General features: G+C 23.6%; 4 protein-coding genes and 1 pseudogene across 5 annotated transcripts; 3 read left to right on the forward strand and 2 right to left on the reverse strand.

Moving 5' to 3' along the window:
- Nucleotides 1–1507: 1507 nt before the first annotated feature.
- Nucleotides 1508–5550, forward strand: MKS88_002563 (exportin-1; the record flags this gene model as incomplete). The annotated part of the gene is made up of 3 exons (XM_067215582.1): nt 1508–5050; nt 5205–5297; nt 5473–5550. The coding sequence occupies 3 exons, from the start codon at nt 1508–1510 to the stop codon at nt 5548–5550; spliced, it is 3714 nt and encodes a 1237-aa protein (XP_067073994.1).
- A 3487-nt stretch (nt 5551–9037) lies between these two features.
- MKS88_002564 (RNA-binding protein) lies at nt 9038–10904 on the forward strand (the record flags this gene model as incomplete). The annotated part of the gene is made up of 2 exons (XM_067215583.1): nt 9038–10626; nt 10832–10904. 2 exons carry the CDS (start codon nt 9038–9040, stop codon nt 10902–10904), a joined length of 1662 nt encoding a protein of 553 aa, XP_067073995.1.
- Nucleotides 10905–12595: 1691 nt separating this feature from the next.
- MKS88_002565 (CDGSH iron-sulfur domain-containing protein) lies at nt 12596–13377 on the forward strand (the record flags this gene model as incomplete). The annotated part of the gene is made up of 3 exons (XM_067215584.1): nt 12596–12664; nt 12812–12913; nt 13090–13377. 3 exons carry the CDS (start codon nt 12596–12598, stop codon nt 13375–13377), a joined length of 459 nt encoding a protein of 152 aa, XP_067073996.1.
- Nucleotides 13378–14504: 1127 nt separating this feature from the next.
- MKS88_002566 (ABC transporter B family member 4) lies at nt 14505–18482 on the reverse strand (the record flags this gene model as incomplete). The annotated part of the gene is made up of 1 exon (XM_067215585.1): nt 14505–18482. The coding sequence occupies one exon, from the start codon at nt 18480–18482 to the stop codon at nt 14505–14507; it is 3978 nt and encodes a 1325-aa protein (XP_067073997.1).
- Nucleotides 18483–20131: 1649 nt separating this feature from the next.
- MKS88_002567 lies at nt 20132–25690 on the reverse strand (annotated as a pseudogene). Its single transcript has 9 exons — nt 24895–25690; nt 24098–24673; nt 23909–23962; nt 23686–23808; nt 23518–23613; nt 23100–23285; nt 22712–22870; nt 21737–22503; nt 20135–21484 (listed from the first exon to the last, which is right to left on the reverse strand). Coding segments are annotated over exons 1-9 (4107 nt in total).
- Nucleotides 25691–27653: the final 1963 nt, after the last annotated feature.

Genomic DNA, 27653 nt, shown 5'->3' on the forward strand with positions numbered 1-27653 from the left:
TAATAAATATAAGGCCATAACAAGCAATTAAGTGTTAAAAATATAAGCAGTCATAGAATGCAATCACTTCTTAAAATAATGAAACAAACATAAAAGAATGAGTTTCATAAAGTTTATAAAAATTTTATACATTTAGTATATGTACAAATTACATATTTTGAAAAGATGGAATTTACATTTGCATTTATCAGTACTTATTTAAAAAAGGCATTACTACGTTATTAGAATAAATTTCCTTTTTCCTACGTTCACTTTTTTTTTTATTATTGTATATATATATATATATACAAACGTATGTATATTGGTACTGTAAGTATGGATATATATATATTTATGGATGAACATATGTATGTATGGATATAAGTATGAACATATGTATGGATATATGTATGTATGTATTTATGTACAGTACAAAATAATCAATGCACAATATGTTTATGCATGTTTATGCTAATTTCTTGACTTGCAAAAGCAGAATTTAAAAATCGTAAAAAAAAATTTTAAATGATGTTTCATTTTTGCGAGTTATTGTTTTCATTATTATACGTCACATAATGAAATACAATACGAAGTATTTTGTAGCAAATACTTAATATATATATATATATATATACATATATATATATATACGTATTACATATATATAATATATGTATAAATCTGAAATATTTATACGTATATACTCATAAATTGCATGTTTCTTTTCCTTTTTTTTTCTTTTCTTATTTTTTTATAACTGTATAGTTCAAAATTTATACTATATAAAACACATTTGAAGAGTATGAAAATAAATGCCTTAGTTTCTTCATACGTATACATATATAATGTGCCAATGTACAAAATTTAAATGTGCTTAATAATTTTACATTTATGATATGAGTATGAGTTTCGGTAAAAGGAAGCAAAGAGAAATTAAGAGAAAAGATAAACACAGGAGAGAAGTTAAAAACAGGAGAAAAAAAGAAAGAAGTTGAATTACACATATGAGAGTAGTTCAGGGATAATCTTCGCATTTGCACGATATATACGAAATTAAAAGTAAATTAAGAAAAAATAAGGATAAATAAGGATAAATAAGGATAAATAAGGAAAAATAAGGAAAAATAGGAAAAATAAGGAGAAATAAGAAAAATAAGAAAAATAAGAAAAAAACAAAATAAAGAAAAAAAAGAAAAAAAAGGTTTGTTATTCCCATTTTGTATAAACTATAAACGAATTACACTTTTGCGTTGCTGTATTGGTACACTGAACTGCCCATTTTGTACAGATAATAAGGAAAAAATAAATCAAACAAAAATACCGTGCAAAGAGGAAGGGGAAGTAGAATCGATCATATAAGTTATAATTCTGGTAGAAGCAAACGTAAGATATATACATATATATATATATATATATTGAGGTATAATTTTTTCGGGCATTACTGGAAAAGAATCAGACAAAGACGCAGACTCTGACTAAATAAGGGGCAGACGATTTTCCCAAATTTGAAAAGGCTGAACTGATGAAGATGGAAAATGAACCGTTCAACCCTTTATCCTTGTTAGACAAAAACCAACCCTTTGATGCAGAGAAATTAAAGTTGTTAGATAATGTTGTTGAAGCACTCTTAGATACGAAAGATAAGAATAGAAGAGACTTTGCTCAGAATTTGTTGAATCAGTTTAAAATGTTAGATAATTCTTGGAGGTCTGTGTCTATTATATTAGAGCATAGTGAAAATGTGAATACCAAGTTTTATGGGTTACAAATATTAGAAGATTGTATAAACAATAAATGGAACATATTACCAGGTGAAGAAAGAGAAGGAATGAAAAATTTCATAGCTTGTTTTACGATAACGTTATCAACAGAAGGAACAACTGTTGGAGTAGACAGACATTTATTAAATAAATTAGATGAAACATTAATTCAAATTGTGAAAAAAGAATGGCCTGATTCTTGGTCTAGTTTTATACCAGATATAGTAAATTCAGCAAAATTAAATCAAAATGTGTGTGAAAATAATATGAAATTATTGAATATGTTAAGTGAAGAAGTCTTTGAATTTGGTAATGAAACGTTAGTTAAAAAGAAGAAAGAAAAATTAAGAAATGAATATGCTAGTCAATTTCAAGAAGTATATAATTTATGTTTATATATTTTAGAAGCAAATGTATGTAATAAAAGAAGTACAAATACTTCTTTAATTAAACAAACTTTAAATTGTTTGTCCAATTTTTTTAAATGGATCCCTTTAACGTATATATTTGATAAATATAAATTTAATGATAATAATATACAAATAATAGATCTCCTATTTGATCATTTTTGGGATGATATATCTTACAAAATAGAATGTGTTAAGTGTATACAAGAAATAGTTATGTTAAAAATTGATGAAAAGAATATTATATATTTTGATAATGTGTTTATAAATCTATGGTCCAAATTAGTAAGCAAAATTAAATTATTGCCAAATGCTAACGAAATGAAAAATATTCCACCTGAATTGAAAATTTTTTGGGAGCAATATTTTTTACAGTTAAGTATTTGTATTACTAGTTTTTTAAGAAATTATAGAGAGAAAATTGTGGAAAAAAATAATAATACAAATGATGTTAATATTGTTTTTAAATTTTTAAATATGTTAGCTAATAGTAGCATGGAGGAAGTATTTTTAATTATTATAGATTATTATAACATTTTTACAGAACAGTTGATTAGAGAATTAATAGCACGATTAGAACAAGAGCACAATTTGAAAAATAAAAATGGTTCAAACCCTTCTAGTGAGTTAAAAAACTCTTTAGGAATATCATCAATGAATATGTCAATGAATCTAGAAACCTCTTCCTTAAGTAATAGAAAAGCATACAGTTTTGCAACTATGAATAATGATACAAGTGTAAGCGGAAGTAGTAGCGTTAATGCAGTAATTAATATAAACGAGTACTCATCCATTTTAGACAAAATAGATTTGACACCAACAGATATTAAGAAAATGTGCCCTAGGATTAAACTCTACGAATTTATTTTAAACGATATAAGAAAAACAGTTATAGAAAAAATGGCAAAACCCCAGGAGATTTATATTTCGTATGATAACGAAACGGGTGAAGTGGTTAGAGATTTTGAACCGGATACGACAGAAATATCGTTGTATAATACTATGAAAACAACTTTAGTATATTTAACCTACTTAGGTTCGGAAAAAACGATGGAATTAATTGTAGAATTGTTAAATAAAGAATCAGAGAAATCATTAAAAAATACGAACAAAAATGAAGTTTGGAATAGTACAAAAACTAACAGAATCAGTTATGCTGTTGGATCTATATCTATGTGTATGACTCTTAAGAAGGAACAAGATTTCCTAATGTACATTTTAAGAATATATTTACACATGATTGAAGTCAAAAATGGAGAAGAAAATAGAGCTATTTTAGCTTCTTGTGTAATGTATATTGTAAGCCAATATCATAGATTTTTAAAACTTCATTGGAGATTTTTAAAAACAGTTATGAAAAAATTATTTGAATTTGCAGAAAATGAAAAGGTACAGGACATGGCGGCAGAGACCATTTTAAAAATTTGTAAACAATGTAAAAATGTTATAGCTAAAAATAATCATTCTAATGATAATAATGAATCTTTCTTTAGTACGTTTATTAAATTTCATAATAATATAATGCATAAATTACCTGAAAAATTAAATTTGTTATTGTATGAAGCTATTGCTCATGTTATCTCTTGTTTTCCTTATGAAGAAAAGCAGGAGAGTATCAAAATATTGATGAGCAAATTAATGAATTTATGGAATTCCTTAATTTATGCTAATAACGGGATTAAAGATATGAACAATCCAAATGCGTTAAATAATAGCACATCTAATGGTAACACTATGGATGATATGAAAAATTTAGAACATTTATGTACGTATGAAAATTCTAAGTTAATTATTACTTTTGTAAGAGTGAACTGTAGATTGGCTTATGCCTTGTCCTATTTCTACTATGAACAGCTAAATTTAGTATTTTTAGATTTTTTAAAAATCTACCAGTTATATAGCAAGTTTATAAATTTAGAAGTAGAAACAAATGGAACCAAACGAATTAAGCATGCACAATTCAGAAATTTATTTTTAATGAAAAGAGAATTTTTACATTTAATTGAAACAACCATAGAAAGAAGTTGTTATAATATACAAGAATTAGAAGCAGATTTATTAAAAAGAGAACAGAAAAAAATGAGAAACGAAATTGATGAATCAATGGATATTCCTCTTCCAACAGTTGAAGAAGCGAAACAAATTAATTTTCAGATGACAAGCAATATTTTAAATGTTTTATTAGAGACTATATTGGTTGATTATCGAGATAGTAACCCACATATAAAGGATGCAGAAGTATTTTCCTTACTTTCAACAGTATTTAAGAAAATTGAAAATGTTACTTGTCCTATTTTACCTACCGTTTTGAATTACGTGTTATTACCTACTATAGATATGATAAAAAACGACTTTTCATCATACCCGGAACATAGAGAGAAATTTTATAATTTTTTGGATGCATGTGTTAGACACTGTTTTGATTATTTATTTACTCTAGACTCTGAAATATTTAACACCTTCATTCAATCCCTTTTATGGGCTATTAAGCATGAACATCCATCAGTTGCAGATCATGGTTTAAGAATAACTCATCAGTTTCTTCATAATATTATTATAAAAAAAAAGGAATACTTAGAAGAGTTTTGTAAAGCTTTTTATTATATCATACTAAATGAAGTTTTTAAAACATTAACAGACTCTTTTCATAAATCTGGTTTTCACTATCAAACAATTATTCTGATGAACATGCTGAGGCTGCTTGAGTTTGAGGTAGTAAATATTCCACAAGTAGAAATAACAAAACCGCATATAATAAAACACGTGCAAACCTTTTTAACACAGTCCTTTGAAAATTTAAACCAGAAGCAAATTGAAACATTTTCAGTGGACTTATTTAATTTTTGTGTTGAATCTCCTTCAGCCTTTAGGTCATTCGTTAGGGACTTATTAATATCACTTAAGGTTAGAGATCACATATGTGCATTTACTCGGGAGGAGAATTGTATATCTGTATCAGCAATTTTGTGTAGTTTTTAGTGTACTTGATTGAATTTGGTTTTATATGCATTTATTTGTTCAAATTTATATTTTTTTTTTTTTTTTTTTTTTACCGCAGGAATTTTCCACGAATCAAGACGAACTTTACGAAGCCGATAGGCAGGAAGCATTACAAAGAGCCAAATTAGCAGAAGATAACAAACTCATAAAGGTAAAAAGAGATATATATATTAGTACATATATCTATGTATGAACATCCACTTGCGTAAAAATATATGCGTATATGTATATACATTGCATTCAGTTGCTCATAATTAACGTGTTAAAAAACCATTAATTCATAATTAAATAAAAAAATTTTCACGCATATCTTTTTTTTATATCAGCTCAGAGGATTAATGAAAGAAGATGTACCAAGCTTTTCGGCTATTGACGTTGATGATGAATATATAAATGTAGAATAAATTTAGATGTTTTACTTTATTTTTCCCTATCTGTTTTATTTTCATTGTAATTTCCTTCTCTATTTTTTTTTTTTCCTTATACATTATTTTTTAATCATCGTTCTCGTTACTCCTTTAATCTTTATTTCATTAGCCATCTATTAATATTATATTTTTTTATTAACAAATTAGTATTTTTAGGTGCTTAAAGAAATGCATATAATATATATATATATTTATATGTGCGAAAATATATACATATAAATATTCTCATGTTAACTGTGTTGTGTATGTATAACAAATGATAAATAATTAATCGACTTCATTATTTCGGCAGTTTTATTATTACATAACTTTGCCCATTTGAAGATTTTTATCATAAAATTATTATGTGCATTTGCACACACATTGAACAATACATAGATATACATATATATATTTATATGTATATATATGTATTTACTTACATGTTTCTCCATTTTATACATTATGATCATTATTTTTCATAGTGAAATGCATGGTTTTAAAATTTAGAAAAAATATATACATTTTCTAATTTGAATGGTCAATAATTTTTTAATTATCAACATAATATCAATGCAAAGACTTCTTAATAGTTGCTTTTTCTCTATTTGTTCCTTTTTTTTTTTTTTTTTTTTTTTTTTTTTTATATAATCTTAAAAAGAAACTAGTTGCTTTTTAAAAAGGAAAAAGTGTAATTAAATCTTTTACCAAGGTGTTACTGGTTTTTCATATATTTTGTGAAGTTTTAATTTTTTTAAAGATATTTAAATGTATTTGTATAAATTACGCTTTTAAATCAAACCATGAGCAAATACTATTTTAGAGGAATATTTTTACATTACGTATAGAACTGAACTGAAATACGTACGCAAATATAAGAAAATTAAAAAAAAAAAAAAAAGAGACTCCCTTAAGATTTTAAAAATACACAGAGATATTTTCATATAGCATCTCTAATTTTCAACGAAAAATATAGGAACTTGGAAGGAAATATTTCTTATATGAAGCAAATATAAAAAATTTTCAGCTTTTGAATATTAGGTTCCATTATTTTACGTATGATACCGAACGATGTAGTTCAAGCGTATATAATTACGTAAAGCACATTACGGAACGTAAATGTTTATATATATATATATATATATATAAGGATATATACTAAAAATACGAGATGTGCATACTCAAGAACATGATGCAGAATTTGGAAAACTTTGTCACTGATCTTAACCGTTAAACTTTGCAAATTCATGGATTATTAAAAGTTTAAAATTGAAAAGTTTATTTTGTTGCTAATTTTTTTATCATTTTGGCAAATTTTTATCTTATGTGCAATTAAAATTAAGAAATGCTGAATAAAAGGGTGCTTAAATACATTTCTAATTAAACATCAATGCTACATATTATATTTACATATATAACATATGAATGTTAGAACAATATGAATTTATGTTTATACTATTTTTTTCTGCAAGCAGAAATTAGTTCCTCCTCGTTTATTCATTTCTATGCATGTAATATATATTTTATGTAACTTTCATATATGATTAAAGGCATTACATTAAAATATTTTTTGCTTGTTCGTAAAAATTTATTTATTTTTACGTTTACATATATATACTCAATATACTTTTTTTTTCTAAATGAATTTATCATTTGTACATTTTTTTTAAATTAACATCTTTATTTCATCTTTTTCTACTTATTTTATTTCATATTATTTTTTTTATTGATTTCATTTTCTTCACTGTTATTTTAATTTTCTTCTCTTTTTTTTTTACTTTTATAACTTACACTTTTTTTTTTTTTGTTTTTTTTTTTTTTTTTTTTTTTTTTTTTTTTTTTTTTTTTTTTTTTTTTTTTTTTTTTTTTTTATTGCCTTTCGTTTGTTTTTTTATTTATTTTCAAGTTCACTTGAATTTTCTCATATGTTTTCTTTTGTTTATATTTTACGTTTGCACATTTACGATTTCTGTAAAAACGCATTTTATCCTTAAAAAAAAATATACGAATACAAATTACAAATGTAAAAATGTCAATAATTATATGTATATATTATAATATACTATTTTTACATAAAATTAACCATACTATTTTTTTATTTTTTGTTAATTTTTTTGTAAATAGGCACTTTTACCATCTTGCTGCATAACCCTTGGGCCATTTTCAAGTACATATATTTTTTTTTTTTAAAGTCCAAATATTAACAATCTTTTACTTGATAATATTAGTTCTTTGTGCTGTATTATCGCATTATTGGTATATATATATATATAGATAACACGTACGTTTATATATATATGTACATATTTATAAATATATATATGAAGGATAAATGTTAAAAAGTATATTACTATAGCTTTTTCCAAGGTAATAAGAAATATAGTAAATAAAGTAAATTCTATTAAAAAATAGAATACAACATGCACTGCATACAAAAACAATAAAATTATGAAAACTGATACATGTTAGTTCAAAAAATATATAAAATGAAAAAACAAGAAGGATAGTATATTTTTTGCACATGGAAAACACATTATTTTTACCTTTATTATGTAAATTTTTAAATAAATAAAAAAAAAAAAAAAAAAGATAATTTTTGTATCACGTATGAAGTTATCTCTTTTCGTGTGTTATATAAAAAGTTGCATTATTTTCTTAATTTGTTGGAACACAGCGAGCAGAATTTTATATATATATACATGTATGTATGTATCTATGTATGTATGCATTCACCTTTTGGAAAGAATAAGTAGTAGATAAATTAGTGAATCCATTTAATTCGTATTATATATAAACTAAATATTAAAAGAATAAGAAAAATTCCAAAAAATAAGATGTGCTTACTAAAGTATATATATATATATATATATATATATATATATATATATATGTACATTCACGTAAATATATGTATGTATATATATGAATAAGCAGTTTTTCCAATATATATGTTAAAGGAATATGAAAAATTAAAACACTGAGAAAGCGCATAAAAGGATATACATACATATATATATATATATATTTATGTGTGTTTATGATTATGTGTGTAAAATTTTTGAAAAATTAACGGAGGATTTTTTATAAGTATAGATATAATCAAATGAACAAAAATTGGTAGGTTCAGAATTAAAACGTTCAATTTTTGAATATTACCAGAAATACTCGAAATATATTTACAGTTAACATATTCGAAAAAAGGTGAAAAACATAACCTTTTGAAATATAGCTTAAAACTTATGTTCCATAAATTAAGAAAAAAATTAATTTCTTGTTTATACATTCTGATGAGCAATTGAATATGCCTCTTGGTAGGACAGTATTGCTCGAATTTTTTAATAAATTAAACACGCGCATGAATGATTCTAACTGTAAACATATATATATATAGATAGATAGATAGATATATACAAATACATATGAACATTCATAAGCACGCATATATGTATATATGTAATTATAATAAAAAGACTACTTCTAAAATATGAATAACCACTCTTTTTTAAATCAACAAAAGAATCAGAGAGGTCCAAAAGACCAAAATAGAATGACAACACTAAATAATAACAGTTCAACAACAATTAGAGATATTAGTTATTACAGGAATAATGAAAATAGTAATGCAGGAAAAATGAATATGAATAATAACGTCCTAAATAATAATACAGTTAATAATAATAAAGTAATTAATAATACAGTGAACAATAATACAGTGAACAATAATACAGTGAACAATAATACAATAAACAGTAATACAATAAACAGTAATACAATGAATAATAATACAATAAACAGTAATGCAATGATTAATAATATGTATAATAACTCCAATAATATGAACAATAATAATTATTCATTAGGTTTATATATTGATAATCCTCAAAATGCATTTGTATTTGATGAAAATGATTTAAAAACTTTATTTTCTCATTATAAAGGGGCAAAAAATATAAGAATTTTAAAGGACAAAGCAGCTGCTCAAATAACTTTTAATGATCAGAATATGATACAACAAGTCAAAAAAGATATCAACGGATTAACAATTAACGACATTGGTACTATTAGATGTATTATACTAAATGAAGGAAAGGTAATCGAACAGTTTCTTCCCTTTTCAGCTAATGATCCTTCTGCAATTCAACAAAATTCGAGTACCAAACAAAATAGTGAAAATACAGTTAACATGCTAAAAAAATTGGCCAGCTTATTACAGCCGCAGAATAGTGCTAACAATAGTGGTATGAGCAGCATGAGTAATATGAGCAATATAAACAATATGAGCCATATGAATAGTATTAGCAGTAACAATGTTAACAGTGGTAGTAACGGTAACGGTAACAACGGTAACAATATTGCGAAAAAAAAAAATGACAATATGAATGTAATATTAGGAAAAAATCAAATGAAGAACAAAATTATGAATCATTCGAATTATAACAATAATAACAATAATAACAATAGTTTCAACGGTGCTCATAATAGTAAAAGTGATCAAAATGAGAATCCATATGCTACTAAAAGATTAAGTAGAATAGAATTAATTGATATATTTGGTTTTCCTACCGAATTTGATATAATGAAAAAAATTTTAGGTAAAAATAATTCTAATATAGTTTATATAAATGAACAAACAAATAACAGTGTATCTATTGAAATAAAAGGAAAGCCACTAAATGAAGCTCCAGTTGTTGAACGAATGCATATATCCATATCATCAGACGATATAGCATCTTATAAAAAAGCAATTGAATTAATTGTAAAATTATTAAATTCTATTTATGAAGAATTTTGTGATTTCTGTTATAATAATAATTATCAAGTACCAGAAAATTTATCTTTTAAAAGACATGAATATATGTATAATTCTGATGGCAGTACGAAATACGTAGGCTTTAAGGATAAATGGCATATAATGAAAGAAAATTATAAAAATGATTATACTTTTAAAAAAAATAAAATTGTACAAAAGAATGATAAGGAAAAAAGAATTAATAACAACGGATTTAATGCACATTCCAACTCGAACATTACATATAACAACCAAAATGCTTTCATGGGGGATTTCAAGGAAATGTAAGAAAAAATTGGAAAGTACAAGAAAAATGGAAAGTATAAGAAAAATAGAAATAACAAATGGAAAATATATCAAAAGTGGAAGATATAAGAATAGAATAAAGGAAAAATAGAAAACATAAAAGAAAAAAAAAAGGACTGAGTTACACCTAACATTTACTTTCCTTTTTTCATCTGTTTCATTTTTACATACTTTCTTTCGTAGGAATTACAGTGAACCCAACCATGGAAATTTTCGCAATATTAAATTAAATAGGACAAGAGATCAAATGTTATGAAAACATCTCATTAAAACTTTGTACCTTGGGAAGTAGCAACCTGATTTAAATTTTGTTTACAGAAAAAGATATTACGATATTTTAACTTTAACTTATTATATTATCAGATATGCATTATCAGAAAAAGTTTCTCCTCTTTTAGGTAAAAGTAAAATGTGTATATTTTTGTTTTTTCTTTTTTTTTATTTGTATATAATATAATTACATTTTCAAGTTTAATTATTTTATTTATATAAACACATATTTGTACACCGTCATAAATTTTTTTAGTAAAATAATTGATTTTACGGCTTTTTTATTGGACGTATAAGTATAGTTCGAAATAATATTTAAAAGTATTAACCTTATATTTGCAATGGGATATATTTTGGAAGCACTTTTCTGTTTTTTTAACTGACTGAATATTTTTATGTAGCATAAATGTAGCTGTGTAAGTACTGTCACAATATAAGGAATGTTTGTATTGAGTTTTATATTTCTTTTCTTTTTTTTGCATTACTTTAATGGAAAAACAAAGTTTTATGATTTATTCGTATTTATGATATTTTTCAGTCCATTTTGTTGTACACACCTATTAGTGTTGTAATAATTTAACTAAAGGTAAATAAAATTTTTATATTGGTACACGGGGGATTATTTTTTTTACTGATATGTTTGGCCGTTTTTATTAGTATGTATTTTGGAATGACAAATCGGAGTGTTCTTTTTCAAAGTAGTTTACTTACGCAAGCTTAAATATGCATATATATACGTAAGTATGTAGATATGTATTGGTATATGCATGCGTGTGTCTTCGTATTCATGCACCTTTTCACACAGTTTAAGGTCGCATCAGATGAAAATATTGTACCTTTTATTCATTTATTATTTTAAAAACCTGCTTCCATTTTCTCTCTTTTTTTTCCTTTAAAAATAATATGAAAAGATAACTTTATATTATTGTTTTAAAGATATTAGATGTTTTGGGAAAAAATGAATCCATATAATTGCTCTGTTTAATTTGTTTAATTTTTACTTTTTCTAAAATGTTAAATTATTTCATATAAACAAAAAAAAAAAAAATTAGTTTGCTAAAAGCATTCCTTTAACCTTACAATTTGATTGAACAGCTTTAAAATAAAATATCTAGGGCAAAATGTACAAAAGAAAAAAGGTTCACATTTTTACAGTATATTCATGAATTTAAGATGTTTTACAAAAAGAATAAAGTATGATATTTTTTCATTTAAAGTAAGACGAAATAAAATGAATTTGCCTTAATAAAATACATATTTATGAGAAGGAAAATTTAAACATATTTTATGATCAGGAGTAAAAATTAAAACTTTACATATATTTTTGAACATAAAGTAATACCAAAATTTTAGTGTATATATTTTTAATAAACAAAATATATATATATTTGTTTATTCCATATCCCTTTTTTTTTTTTTTTTGTCATCATAGTCATATGCTTTTACATACATTTTCAGCTTTTTAATTTCCACTCTGTCATTTTTTTCTTTTCTTTTTTTTCCATCCTTTTTAAGGATATATATTGATTTATAAGCTACGAAATAATGTAAGAAATTATAACATTTTAAAAATCAAAAAATAAATATAAAGAAGATAAGAGAAAAAAGGATAACTTACCCCTTTTATTTTATTATTATTATTATTTTTTTTTTATAAATTTCAAAAAGAAGGAAAATATGAAAGATCCTTGTGAATATCTTGATAAAATAAACTTCAACACGAAAAGATTTCCCCAATATACTCATGTACTCAATTATAACAAGTTCGACAAATATTTTATAAAACGTCCATTTGAAATGTTATATCTGCATTTTTATTTTATTATATTTTTATTTTTATTTTTATTTAATTATATATATATTTTTTTTTTGCATGTATATAATAAAATTTAGTTGATAGAAAGCTGTCCTTCTGAGAATGAAAATGAAAAGATTGTAAGAATTTGTCGATGTTGGCAATCATCGAAATTCCCTTACTGTGATGACACACATAAGGTTAAATAGGAAGCCATAAATGCATGAGCATACAGATACGTGAATATATACAAATATATATATATTTATATTATACATGAATGCTGATGTATATATTTTTATGTCCATACATAAGTGTATAGCGGTTTGTAAACATCAGCATTTATATACATATTCTATTTTTACCCCTTTCATAGATTTTCATTGAGAATGGAGACAGTGTTGGCCCTTATGTAGCAAAGTTAGTTAGCTATAAATTATCAGATGAAGAAAAATTGAAAAAGCAAAAATATAATGAAAAATATATAAAAATAAATAACAAATTGTCTTCTGATAAATCTTCTGTATTAAATGTGAGTGTCAACTGTAAACCGTACATAAATTATAAATTAAAGAAATCTGTTCTTCTTTCATTTGTTGTCCTGACATCAGCGTTACTGTATGGTAAAAAAGAAAAATTAATTAACATATATTCAACTAATTAAAACAGGGAAAGTGAATATTAAAAACGAAAATTTTTAATTATAACAAATATAATTTTCACATGATGCAATTATTTAGTGCAATATTAAGTATTAATTGGTATTTATTGCATACATTTTTGGTGTTATCGGATGGATGTAGATAATTGCATTTATAAATTTTTTTTTTTTTTGCAACATTTGTCTATATGCATAAGTATGTGTGTGGATAAATATATATATATATATATGTGTGTACACATATATTTTTGCATAACGATTGAAGAGTTTTCTCATGAAATTTGAATTAAAGAAATAACAGTCATGTAAATAAATAACATTACATATAGGAGGAAAGTAGATATATCCCATTAACATATACGGAATGGCACAAATTAAATTTTGTCAATTTTTTAAGTTTTTTGAAGTTGAATGATTAAAGAAAAACACATATAGTTATGTATATATATTTGTATGAATTCAAATATATATGCACTGAAAATAGTTAAAATATATAACAATTACATTTTGGAGGAAGTGTTAAATATAAAACAATTTAATTATTTACATGGGTATTAAAAAATGAATAAAAAAAAAAAAAAATCATCAGTTTAACTTCTCAAAATTAGTGAAAAACAAAAAAAGCCAAATAACACAGAAATTAAAGAATAATTTTTATGTTAAATAGAAACAAATAATATATATACGAATTACAATTATATAAATGTTTTATTGAAAAAGGACACATTAGTTTGGTAAATTTTTTATTTTTTTATTTTTTACCAAAAAATTAGAACATTTTTTGTAATGTTATAATTCATATTTATAAAGAAAATTAATATGAAAGTAGGATATGAATTATAACATATGAAATTCGAATCTTTGTATGGCATTTATTCGAATTTTAGTGACTGTGCCTTTTACCATAGAACTGCAAATAGAGCATGTGATCGATGATTTGCCGGATTTTACATACCAAGGATTTCATTTTTGTTTTAAGCATATCGGATGTACACTGTACATATGTAGATTATTAAGCCCATACAAATGGTCTATCACAATGTACATACAAACATAAAAATATATATATAAACAACTGCCCATACCAACAATTACGTACCCACCTACAAATTTAACTATTTACTTTCATGCTAAATTTCATTAAGCTTCTTGGCATACACACTGTTCCTGTTCTGTTCCAATTTCACTCTTAAACCTTGTTCTATAATTTTTCCATCCTTTAAAACATAAATATAGTCACATCGATTAATTGTCGTAATTTTATGAGAAAGATTTATTATAGTACAATTAGGTAAGTAGTTTTTAATACTTGAAAAAATTTTTAGCTCATTTACTGAATCCAAAGCATTAAATGCTTCATCTAATATTAGAATGTTCGGTTTTTTTATAATAGCTCTAGCTAAGGATATTTTTTGCTTCTGCCCGCCTGACAAAATTTTTTCATTAATATTATGAAAGAATTTGTTTTTGTATGAATTTATTAAATCATTTATACGAACAATTTTAGACACTTTTATTATTTCTTTATATAGTTTTTTTATGAAGTGCACTTTATATTTGTTATAACTTTTTTTTTTTCTCTGCTCTTCTAGTAACTTTGTATTTATTTCTTTTCCACACATTAGGCATTTTTTGAAATGTGAAAAATTGTTTTGCTCATTCATCTCGTTATTCGTAGAAATCTGTTCATTTATCTCGTTGGTACTAATAATTTGTTTGTTTAAATTTTGAGCATTCTTTATTTTTTTGTTTTCTTCATCATTTTCATTTGTAGTATTATCATTATCAGAAGAAAATAAGTGTACACAACTGTTTATATTAATTTTATTAAATTTGAAATTGTATTTTAAATAGGATAAATTCTTACTAGATTTTAATCTACAGTTATAGGAATAAAGTATGTTGTATATTATGCTATCACTAAATAAATATGTTTCTTCCTCTACGACTGATATTTTTTTTGTTAAAATATATTTTGATATATTCTCAATATTTTCATTATCCAATAATATATTTCCATAAGTCTTATTATATAATCTAGCACATAATTTCGATAGATCATTTTTCCCCGAATCATTGTAACATAAAATTCCATATGTATATTTATTCGAAAAGCGTAAATTAATGTTTGATAAAATTTTATTCTTCGGATATTTTGCAAAATAGAAATCCACATTTTCAAAAACTAATGTGCTTCCTTTTTTAGCATCTTTTATATTATCTAATATTAAATTTTCGTTTATGTTTTTATAATTTTCATCAATAAATTTTAAAATCTCTAATTCTTTGATAGCATTTTGGATTATATATGGCAATGCACTATTCAAATTTTTTGTTTTTTTGTTTTTTTTGTTTTTAGTTTTTTTCATTATTTCTTCCTCACTCATGCATGCATGTGCCGATGAGGATAAAGTTGTTTTTTCTCTCTTCTGTTCTTCCTGTTCATTCTGCAATTGAAATTCACTAATTTTATGTGTATCTCCGATACATATTCCAGTGTTATCATTTTTTCTCATATTACTATAAATGCTGCTGGAGCTATTACTTGTGCTATTACTACTATCTACAGTAGCATTTTCGTTTTTATCAAGACTTGTGGTCAAATCTATTATAGCAGTATCATTTAAAATGTCATTCATACTAATGTCATCTATAGTTGTATAATCCGCTTCACTCGTATTATTTCTGCTAGAGGTATTACTATTTCCAGATATGTTATTATCGGATATAATGACACCTGCAGTTTTCGACTTTTTTTCTACAATGTTTATAGGAGTTTTTTTTTCCTTCTTATAATAAAATTTGGAATAATTATAAAATAAGAAAGTTAGTAGAATAATATATAACGTGTCATTTGTTATGTTACTCAACTTTAGGATACTTTTTTTGTCTTGAATAGATAATTTTTTGAAAGAGCTAATGTTATCAAACATAAACAGAAATTCTTCACTTATGTAATTATATCTTTCTTCATATAATTTTAATATTAACAATATGATATTTTTTTTATATTTGGTTCTTAAAAAATTTATAAATTTTTTATCTAGCTTATATTTGATTATAAGTTCATGTTCATTTTTAATGAAATTATATATTTCTTGAATATTTATATCAGGTTTATTTTTTTTTAATATATTTGATATTTTTTCATTTTTATTATAGGAATTATCTACCGCTACATTTTTCATATGAGTTTGTGGTAAGTTACTAAATTGAACTTCCTCCTTCAAAGTTTGAGAAAAATCAACTATCGTTTTTTTTTCATCTAATGGAATTGTAAATTTTCCATTCGTTGAAATATTGTTCGTATTACTTTCTGTTTGGTGATAAATTCCCTCCTCTTTAATGTTTGTCTGTGTATTGTTAAGAGAATTTCCGTTTATATTTTTTTTGAATTGCCTGTCTTCAATAAATGCAAGGGAAATAATATTATCCTCTTTCAAACTTTTTCTGTCACTTATGAACAATTTGCATAAATTATTATAATTTCTTTCAAATAGTTTCAAATAATTAGGTTTAATAATATTGGCAACATATTCAGCATTTTTTTGAATGGCTTGAAATTTTTTTATAAGGGGGTATTTAAGTATTACATTTTTTATATCAACAAAATTGTAAAGATTTGTAAAATGATATTTATTAGAACTCAATTTATTCTGACTGTTACTCACAGATTCCTTTTCAATTAATTTTATGATATCCTCTGCATTACCTATAAGTTCTTGGACTCTTGAATATTGTTGTTCAATAGTGCATGACTGGGATATAATATTTTGCATGTATATAACTGAAGAAATAACAGTTCTAGAATCTGAATAAATATTATTTTTTAAGGTTCTTTTACTTAAAATTAGGGTTACTATAAGGGTTAACATATCAATCAAACGTATTAAAAGCTTTTCTATACTATATAATAAACCTAATTTCATTCTACACATATAAATATTATCTAAAGATTTTGTGAATTTTTCTATTTCTTTATTATGTGTATTGAAGGTGTTTATAAGAGAAAAATTATTGATGGATTCTTCTACAATATTATTTGAATATGCAACATCATTACTCTCTTCTTTTGCCAATTTACGAAAAATATTTGAAAAAAATATAGAAATATTCGAAATAGTTATAACGATAAGGAAGGAAACTATAAATAGGTGTACATTTATTTTATACAGAAAATAAAAAGACAATACCATTTTTATAATATTTCTTAACAGTACAATAATGTTAGTGGTAAATATATCAATTAATTCAGAAGAATCTAAGTTTAATCTACTTATCAATTCTCCTCTACCTTTTTTCTTAAAGTAGTTTATATGTTTATACAGCAATACTCTAAATAGATGATTCTGCAATTTGTTTGTACTTAAATATGCACATACATTAAATATATATGACCGAAAGGATGACAATAATATGCCTAATAGGGAAATTAATACATACTTATAAATAGGATTATTAAATTTAAAATAATTTATCAATGATATCATACATGGCGAATTGTTCTTTTGGACAATTGTTGAACTCCTATCCATTACATAAGAGAGCGTTTTTGATAAAAAGATAGGAATAAAAGAATCAACAACTGAAGATATGATGGTTAATAAAAATCCCACGAGAAACATGTATTTACTTTCTCGTATTATTTTAAATAGTCTTGCTACATCATTTAACAAGCTATTTTTGTATTTACCCTTTTCCAACATTTTCGAATATATACTTGCGAAAATATTTTTTTCGTCAGATATTTCATCCTCTTTTCTATTATGTAGGGAGAGAAAAAAAACATTATTTCTTTTGACATAATTTAATTTTTTTTTTTGGTTCCATTGTTTAATTCTTTTTCTTCCATTTAACAAATAATTTATTTTGTTAAAATGTAACTTACAATTTTTCTTTCTTTCTAGAACACATTTTCTATTTACGAAACTATAGAAATGATTTTTGTTTTGCTTTTTATTTTTACATTTTATACAACACTCGATGGAACAAACATTTTTTAGCTTATTCTGTTTCATACAGTATTCGTTTTTGTGTAACACATTTTTAGATAAACAACATTCGTAGGTTAAGATATAAACAAATAAAAAATTGTGTAAAAATTTCATGTTTTTTTATATTTTTTTTTTTTATGAACTACATATTGTCCTTTATATGTCCTGAAAATAGTTAATAAGTTTTTTATGTGTACATAAAAGCTTCTTTTATTCCTATATATTTTTTAACTGTATGCGTTTATCTTAGCTTGTTTACGTTTGCTTTACATTTAGATCCTTTTCTTCTTTTCTCATATCTCCTTATTTCGCCCATCTATAATTATTTTGTTATATGCATTTATTCTTTTTATTTTCTTTCCTCTGCTAACCTATTGTTTATAATGTGATTAATACTTTCTTATTTGCCACTTCTTGTATTTCCGGCTGCCGTTTGGACCTTCTTAAGCTGTTACAATTAATGTATAGTATGTGAAATAATCCTTCTTATTTTACTCATTTTTTTTCATTACTGTTGACAAGAAAAATAGCCTTTTTAGTACATTAATATTGACAGTGTTATTATTGACAAATCGTATGTGTTTAATATTCCGTAAGGTACCTTTTTTATTCTTATTTTTACACAATGATATGCAGTATATACAGCAAGCGAATGCTTACATGCATAGGTACGTACATCAGTACGTATATATATATATATATATATATATATGTGTATAGATACATATATTTTGTGCTGGTTTTTTCTTTTCGTCGCTTCCTCTTCAAGAATTATGAAATGAAATTTTTTTGCGTAAAAAGAAATACATGGCAAAAAATACATTTACACTATATCTCAAGTATCTACATAAAATAAATGACTTTCCTTCTTTAATATTATAAAGCATCATTTATTTTATTTTTTTCTTTCCTTTTAGAAGAAGTTAAGCATTCAATAATATTATGTTTCAATAACAAGTTGTGATTTAAAAAAAAAAAAAAAATGCGTACATTAAAAGATATTGACAGAAATTCGTGATTTTCGCAAAGAAGCAAAAAGTGCTATCTATAAGATATTCTTAGCGTTTAAATAAAAAATTTTTAGATGTATTTATTTGTTAGATTTTGAAATAAGATGTTTTAAAAAGAAAAAATTGTAATTAAAAAAATATTAGAAAAATATTAGAAAAATATTAGAAAAATATTAGAAAAATATTAAAAAAATAATAAAAAAATTATTAAAAAAAATATTAAAAAAATCAAAATAAACATCAAAAAAATAAAAAAAACATCAAAAAAAACATCAAAAAAAACAAAACAATTATCAAAATAATTATAAACAAAAACAAAAAATAAGTTTTAAGGGGAGACATATAAAACAAAAATGCATTTATTAATCATATTTTAAATATTAATTTAATATATATGAATTAAAAAGTTTTAATTTAAAAATTGACAATAAAAAAAAAAAAGTTATTAAAAAGTTAAATCTTACAATGTGCAATATGCAGTAGGTAATATTACTTGTATAGAACTACACTAATCAAGTTAATTTCACGGCACTTTCTGTTTTGCTGTACATTGTTATTTATTCTATTTTGTTATATGTTTACATATATGTATTTCATAATATAAGTATCATGAAATGTTGTGGGAGTTTTTTGTTTCTTTCTTCATTTCTTAATTTCTCTTTTCTTTTTTTTTTTTTTTATTTCATTTAACGTTTTTATGCCGTTTTTCCTCTTTATGTCGTAAGACTCAATATTTCTTAAAGATGATCTAAATTAGAGTTCTTCAGAATAATTAAAAGATATAGAATTTTTATCATTCAAAAATTTTTCATCTTCATCTAAACCATCGAAAAAAGAATTATCATCTACATATACTAAGTATGCATCTTTAAGCAAAGCGTCAGTTACTTGTGGAGATAACATAGATATATTTCCTTTAAAATTTTGTAATAAAGGATTATCACTATCATTTTTAGCTTGCAGTCTAGCTTTGATTGATTCCTCCATGTAACCAGTTCTTTCAATATTGATTAATTTTTTACGTACAAATTTTAAAACTTTATCGGTAGTAAATCTTCTAAATTGTGTCCTAACAAGGTTAGTGACATAATATTCGAATACACGGTAAAATCTGTGTAGAACACGAATATTATTTACAAATATATAAACGAAAGTTTGATATATAGCATATAATCGCATAAAATTAAAAAAAAATACTGTTCCTAATAAACCATTAATTACTCGTTTAATAGTATCAAATATTAGAGCATGAACAACTGGTTTTTTTTTTATAATTTTATATAAGTCATAATTTACAGATAAGCTCTTATTTGTTTGGTTACGCAAATTCGCGAGAAAAGATTCTGGGAATACAGTACCAGTTTGAATGAATAAATTGGACATAACATATGCTGTTATGAGACCCATAGGTTTGCCGACATCTGGCCATTGAAGTTTATTATATATAAAATTAAGTTCATTTGGATTACTATGAACATCCTGAATTCTCAATACGAAAAATGTTAAATTAAGACCTATATATTTTCTATTAATATACTGAATGATCTTTTCTGAAGAATAATAATTAGGACTTGCTATAGCCTGGTTTTCACATAAAATACTTAAATTATTTAATTTCAACAATGAATATATTTTTGAACATAATAGAAACAAATTTGCGAAAATAAATGTTCTTCCATATTTTATTTGAGTTATTATCTTTTTGGCATATGGGGGTAAAAAGCTATTTTTTATCTTATCCAATATACTACCATAATATGCGTATGCGGCATTAAAGAAGGCTTTTTCTTGTAATGTCATGGATAGCATTGTTGTTGTACCATATTTTTTATCAAGCATGTTTGCATTGTTACTTAACATAATGGAAAAAATTATCTGGAACATGGTAAAAAATGTTTTTGCGAAAAATTTGGATGTCATAGAATTGTTGATCTCTTCTTCCCTCTCTTCTCTGCTCATTTTTGAGTAATTGTTTGAAACATTAAAGAGAAATATATTTCCTAACCCCTGCGATGGTAAAATAAAAGGCAATCTAATTTGTGATCTATTATGACAAAGATAAAGGTAAAAAATGGGGAAATTGTGCATCATGCAAAATGTGAAGAACTATTAGAGGTGTGAAAGTACGAGAAAAATATAATGAGTTGTGGAAAATATGAATAAATGTTTAACGTGTGAATAGGTGTTGAAAATGTGAAGAGATATAAAAGAGTGTGAAAGAGGGACATACCACATTAGAATAACAAAAGAGTTATATAAATAGATTATACAACCCTGGCGAATTTTATCTCTCTACACATATATGTATTTGTATGTATGTATGTATATGTATTCCGTTATCACATAAATGCACCATACCATTTTATCATTTGTCCTTTGCACGTGAAAGCTATCTTCAATTTTTCTACATAGCAAATAAACTGCTTGCAAAAAGGAGATATCTGAAAAAATATTTTTGTTAGTTTTGTATATTCCAAACAGTTCATCCGCGACATCCTTAAAATGTTTTTCATTCATAGTGAATCCATATATAATACCATATCTGTAAAAACCTACCGAATTTCCAGCAATAGAGTGCATATAATATAGTGTTCTATCTATTATAAATTTTGACTTTGGTGTAGATGATATGTATTTTCTTATATTGAATATATCAGCAAGGAAGATTATATCTTTGTAATTCTTTGAATATAATTCATAAGAATCTTTCATTAACATTATTCTATTATTTATATTATAATTATTATGATATCTAAATAATTGTTTTACGTGATTTTGATTAAAATATGATTCATATGATTTCATAATATATTTTTTCATAAGAAAATTCCATTTCTCCAATTTAGGTGCCAAAAATTTTTGAGACCTTAAACCATCTGTCATTCGTTTTCGCACATATTCATTATTGTAATTTAAAAAAAAGTAACCAATCTCAGAATTATCATACCACTCCTTAAATTTATTCTCAATCAATATAGATAGCGCATAAGGTCGTAATTCTCCAATTGGTGGTTCATTTAGGTAACTAAAAAAATCTAACTGTAAAAAGGAATTCACATGCACCAGAAATTTGATGCTCTTTTTTATCTTCTCTATAGTTTGGCTTTTTAGCATACTCTCTAACTCTGAATGGGGGAAAATATTAGCACAGGTATGGAAATTGCTTTGAAATTTATACTTATGCATTATATAGGTGTATATATATATATATATATATATATATATAAGTATATGTACATCAAAATGTGAATAAAGAGGGTAAAAAAGAAACATTTAGAAATGAAATTATGGAAAAGTTAAGTAAAGATATAAAAAGTTCATTTTCTGTCATACTTTCTATTAAGCTCATAGGCAAGTTCCTTCTAACATATAATGTGTATGATTTTTTGACTGCAGAAGGAAACCAATAGCTTGTAGTAATTTTCCTATGAAAGGTATCCTCTTCTTTTAAACTTAAATACATAGCTTCTGCTATATTTTTATGAGCAATATCTACGAAAACAGTAGTATGCATTAGTACTATGTACATTCGTGCGTGCAAACACAGTTAAAAGTGAATTCATTGATTTTTTTATTTTTAATTTTAAAAAGGAATAAATATTATTACTAGTCCTTTTAAGAGGTTCTGTTACTATTATTATTATTACTATTTATTTTATTTTATATTTTATTATTTTTTTTTATTATTTTTTTTTATTATTTTCTTTTTTTCTACAGTTACCCTCATAAGTTGTAAGTCTAAATAGTAATAAAAATGTATACCAATTTATATCATTTGCTAAAAAATTATCATAATCCTCATAAAAGTTTACATTTCTTATTAATGTACTTATATCATTTAATTTAATAACATTCGTAACATAGTTATAATATTTTTGTAACATGGATAGGCATCCTTCTTGTTTTTCTAGGATTAGAATAAAAACAAAAAAATATGCATCATAAGTTACACCACAGACGTAGAAAAGTATAAGGATAAATTATTTATATTTGTTTCTGTTTCTGTTTTTGTTACTGTTTTTGTTACTGTTTTTGTTACTGTTTTTGTTACTGTTTTTGTTTTTGTTTTCGTTTATGTTTTTTTTTTTTTTTTTTAATATTACTGTTGATGTACATAAATATTCCCTTGCACATGTTACATTTTGTTGAATCAAATTGTTTATGATCTGAGTGTTTAATATCTTTATCTTGTAATCCCTTATGCTCTTTATGTGACAAAACACATGTTTGAACACCTGTAATTTGTAAAAATTTTTATTTATTATTTTGGACATAAAAAGTATTTACTATAATTTAAATAATGTTACAAATTCGATTTTTCTTATTATAAGTATTAATGTTATTTCTCTTAAATTTTAAAAAATTACATTCTATTAAATGACAAAGTAGATCTGTAATGTTAGATTTCTGATCATAAGATAAATGTATAGCTAAAGGGGAATTAAGAATTATGATTATTTGTTGAATGGATCTCTTTTTTCTTTTTATTTTATTTTATTTCTTTTTCTTTTTCTTTTTTTTTTTTTTTACCATTGTTATATCCTGGTAAGTAAAGAGAACTTGCATAAGCCATGGCTTTATTATCTGATAATATTAAAAAGGTATGTATATATACGTATATATATATATACATGCAGTTACAGAAAACAGTGTTAAATATGTAGAAGAATGCGTGAAATATATGTTAAGATATGATGAAAAAAAAATTTTTTAAACTACTTAAAAGTCCAGTCAGATTTAAAAAGTGCATATATATAATTTTTTTTGGACTAAAGTAATTATACTGTTTAGTAAAAATAAAAAAGTTTGTTTCTAAGTTGAATGGGTTTATACTGCTAGAATAAGAACTTCTACTTTCTACAGGGATTACATTAATACCTTCAGTTAAAAAATTATTACTACTGTACATATTACAACTATCTATATCATTACACATGAATTTGAGGAAATCCTCCTTTATATGATTGTGCTCTAATAATACCTGCGTGTTAAAATCCTCTTGATATATATTTGTAATTAACTCCATTTGATATTTATTGAAATGATGAATCAAAAACTCTAATATATTACATTCATCGCATGATGAGTTTTTATTATTTTTTAAATAACTTTTTCTTCGTTTTTTCTTTGAATAATTTATGCCATCGGCATCACACATTATATCAAGTAATCTAAACCTATCTGATATATTGTGCTGCAAGATTTTTTGCCAACTAAAAAATGTTAATTCTCCTTGCATAAAATAGTTCTCAAAATTTTTAAGGGCCAATTTTAAGATTAGGAAATGTCCTAATGCTGTAGTGGTAATAATTGAAAAAAAAAAAGTTATAAAATGAACGGAAACAATAAAAAGAAAATATAAACCGTAAAAATAAACAGTAAAAATAAACAGTAAAAAATGAATAAAAAAAAATGAATAGAAAAAAATGAATAGAAAAAAATGAATAGAAAATATAAAAGGGGAAAGCGGAAAAAGACCTTATTTTTAACATTTACGAATAAGAAAAAAACAGCACCTATGAGATGAGAGCCAACTAAAGTATACATTGCTATACCATAATGACTAGATATCTTGTCTAAGTTCCTCAGAAGGTTAATATTATCATTCGTTGTGAAAAACATATCATTAGAATTGCTTACATCTAAATTGGTATTTCCTAATATTACAGATAAATACGCATTTTCCTTAGGTCCTTTTTTTTTTATTTCATTAATGTAGTTTAAAGTATTTTCAAAATATTCTTCAAAATTTTGTTGAGAGTTATCTATTTTATAATCTTCATCATCGTACAAGAATAATTCATTTAATTCTATTAGCGATTTTTTTAAATCTTTTGTATTTTTATATGAATCCATGGGTATTAACATAATTTTTATTATTTTTAAAGCTCTTAATATTATAATTTTTTTCTTAATTGAATCTGAAATTTCAAAATTATAAGACTGTATAAGTTGTTCTTTTGCAATATGCTCATATTTTATTATATCATGCACACTCGCTGCAGTGTTAGGTATGAAATATTCATTTATATCTCCATTTTGGGTGTTTACTTTAATTATTTTAAAATTTGACATATCGTTGAGATATTCCTTATTTTCTGGTTTTACTATTGGAACTTTTAATTCATCTGTATGTAATGATTTAATTATTAATTTTTCTAATGCTTTTAAATTAATAAACAATTCCTTGTTGTCAATCATATATTTTAATTCATCGATATTACGATTTTTATGAAAGATGCATTTTACATTATCTTGCAGAGATAAAAATATAAAAAGAATTGAAATTGGTGCAGTAAGTACTGATATCATTTTTTCTCACTCCTCTTTTTACACGTAAATTGACTACAAATATGTTATATATATATATATTTCCTACTAATTTTGACTTAGAATTTGTTGTATAATAGGGAGTAGCCATAAACAAATAATAAAATATATAATATGTATTATAATTATAAAAAAAATAATAATAATAATAAACATATTAAAAAAGACTAAATAATTATAATATTATATATTTTTTAATCTTTATAATTCAATGTTTATAATATTTTTAGTAATTTAAAAATTTGTAATCGGTTACAATTATATTAAAATAACAAAAAATTAAAAAAAAAAAAGAAAAAATTTTTTATCTAAATATTAAGAAAAAAATTCTCATAATTTCTTTATTTCAAATCATATTTATTATATTTTTTTTATTTTAAATACATTTAAACTTAATAATTTATTTTCATTATTTTTTGTTTAGGCTATCAATATTATTAAGAAAAATGAGAAAATATATATTGTAATATATTGATGGAAATAAGTAAAATTATATAATAATCTATTAATTTTAATATATTAATAATGTAAATAAATATTTAGTATATATGGAGAGCCCAATACATACAAGGCTTAAACATCTGTTTAACATTTGTTTTTTTGTTTTTATTTTTTAAAACTCTCATTAATTTGAAGTATTTTTTTTTTTTTTATATATTATAAAATACTGAAAAACGCGTAAGTTTATGTACATATATATATATTATTGTTAATGATATGGTTACTTCAGAATTTACATTATATACTAACTGCTAAGAAGAAGTGCTTTTTAAATAGGTATTTACTATTATTTTTTTTTCAAACTAAGAAAAAAAAAATATATAAATATATATGTACACATGTGTGCATATATGTACGTGTACATGCCGGTTTTACAGTTGAGCAAGCACCTTTAATAGCTGTTAACACACCCAACAATTTAAAATAAACTCGGAAAATACATATATATATGAGCTTTAATATAAAAATACTGTAGTTATTTTTGAGCATTTATTTTAACAGTATTAATATTCCTATATGTGTATAACTAGTATATATATATATATATATATAAATATATATATATTATCACGATAATATAGGAAAATCATATGAATAATGTATAAATCTAGTAATTATTATTCTGAAATATCCTTTGTATACTCATATAAGAATTGTATAAGAATAGTAATGACTAATATTTTGTAGGTGTATTCTCATTAAATCTACATTTTTTTTTTTTTTTTTTGGAATTTATTTTTGTAAAAAGACAAAAAGTTATTTTTTATTTATAATGAAAGTATCTACATTTAATGACTATTTCTTCTTTTTCGTTTTCTGCTATTTAGCTCATCTTAATTCATGGTCGTTTTATTCTTGCCTTTATGTATATCTTATTTTACCCTGTTGGGCTATATTTAGAAATATACATAAAATTTTCACTTTTTTAATACTACGAAATATATCTTGTACTCATTAAATTATTTTTATCTTCCTTTACTTTAGTATGTTCATATCCTTTCAGTTTTGTTTTATGTTATGTTAAATTGTTTCTTATTCGTTTAATTTTGTGTTTTTTGTGATTTTCCATAAGGTTTATTTTTTTATATATACTTACTAAGTAAAATTTTATATTATTTTTCGTATTTTATTATATTTTTTTCTCATAGGTGTTTTTACATATAATTTCATATCATGAAATTGGTTACATATTATATTTTCACTATAAGAACAATTATTAACATAATGATCATTATCATATATACAATAATCATTATTTCTTTTTTTGCACGCTGATTATTATTATGATAATTTATATTTTTTGTTAAATTTTACTTTTTCATAGACATATTGGATTAACATTTTCATCCTTATATATGATACTATATTTTGCATCCTCGTATTCGATACTAGCTTTTTCATCCTCGTATTCGATACTAGCTTTTTCATCCTCGTATTCGATACT

Source organism: Plasmodium brasilianum, chromosome 8 (genome assembly GCF_023973825.1).
Source record: "Plasmodium brasilianum strain Bolivian I chromosome 8, whole genome shotgun sequence".
Lineage (NCBI taxonomy): Eukaryota > Apicomplexa > Aconoidasida > Haemosporida > Plasmodiidae > Plasmodium > Plasmodium brasilianum.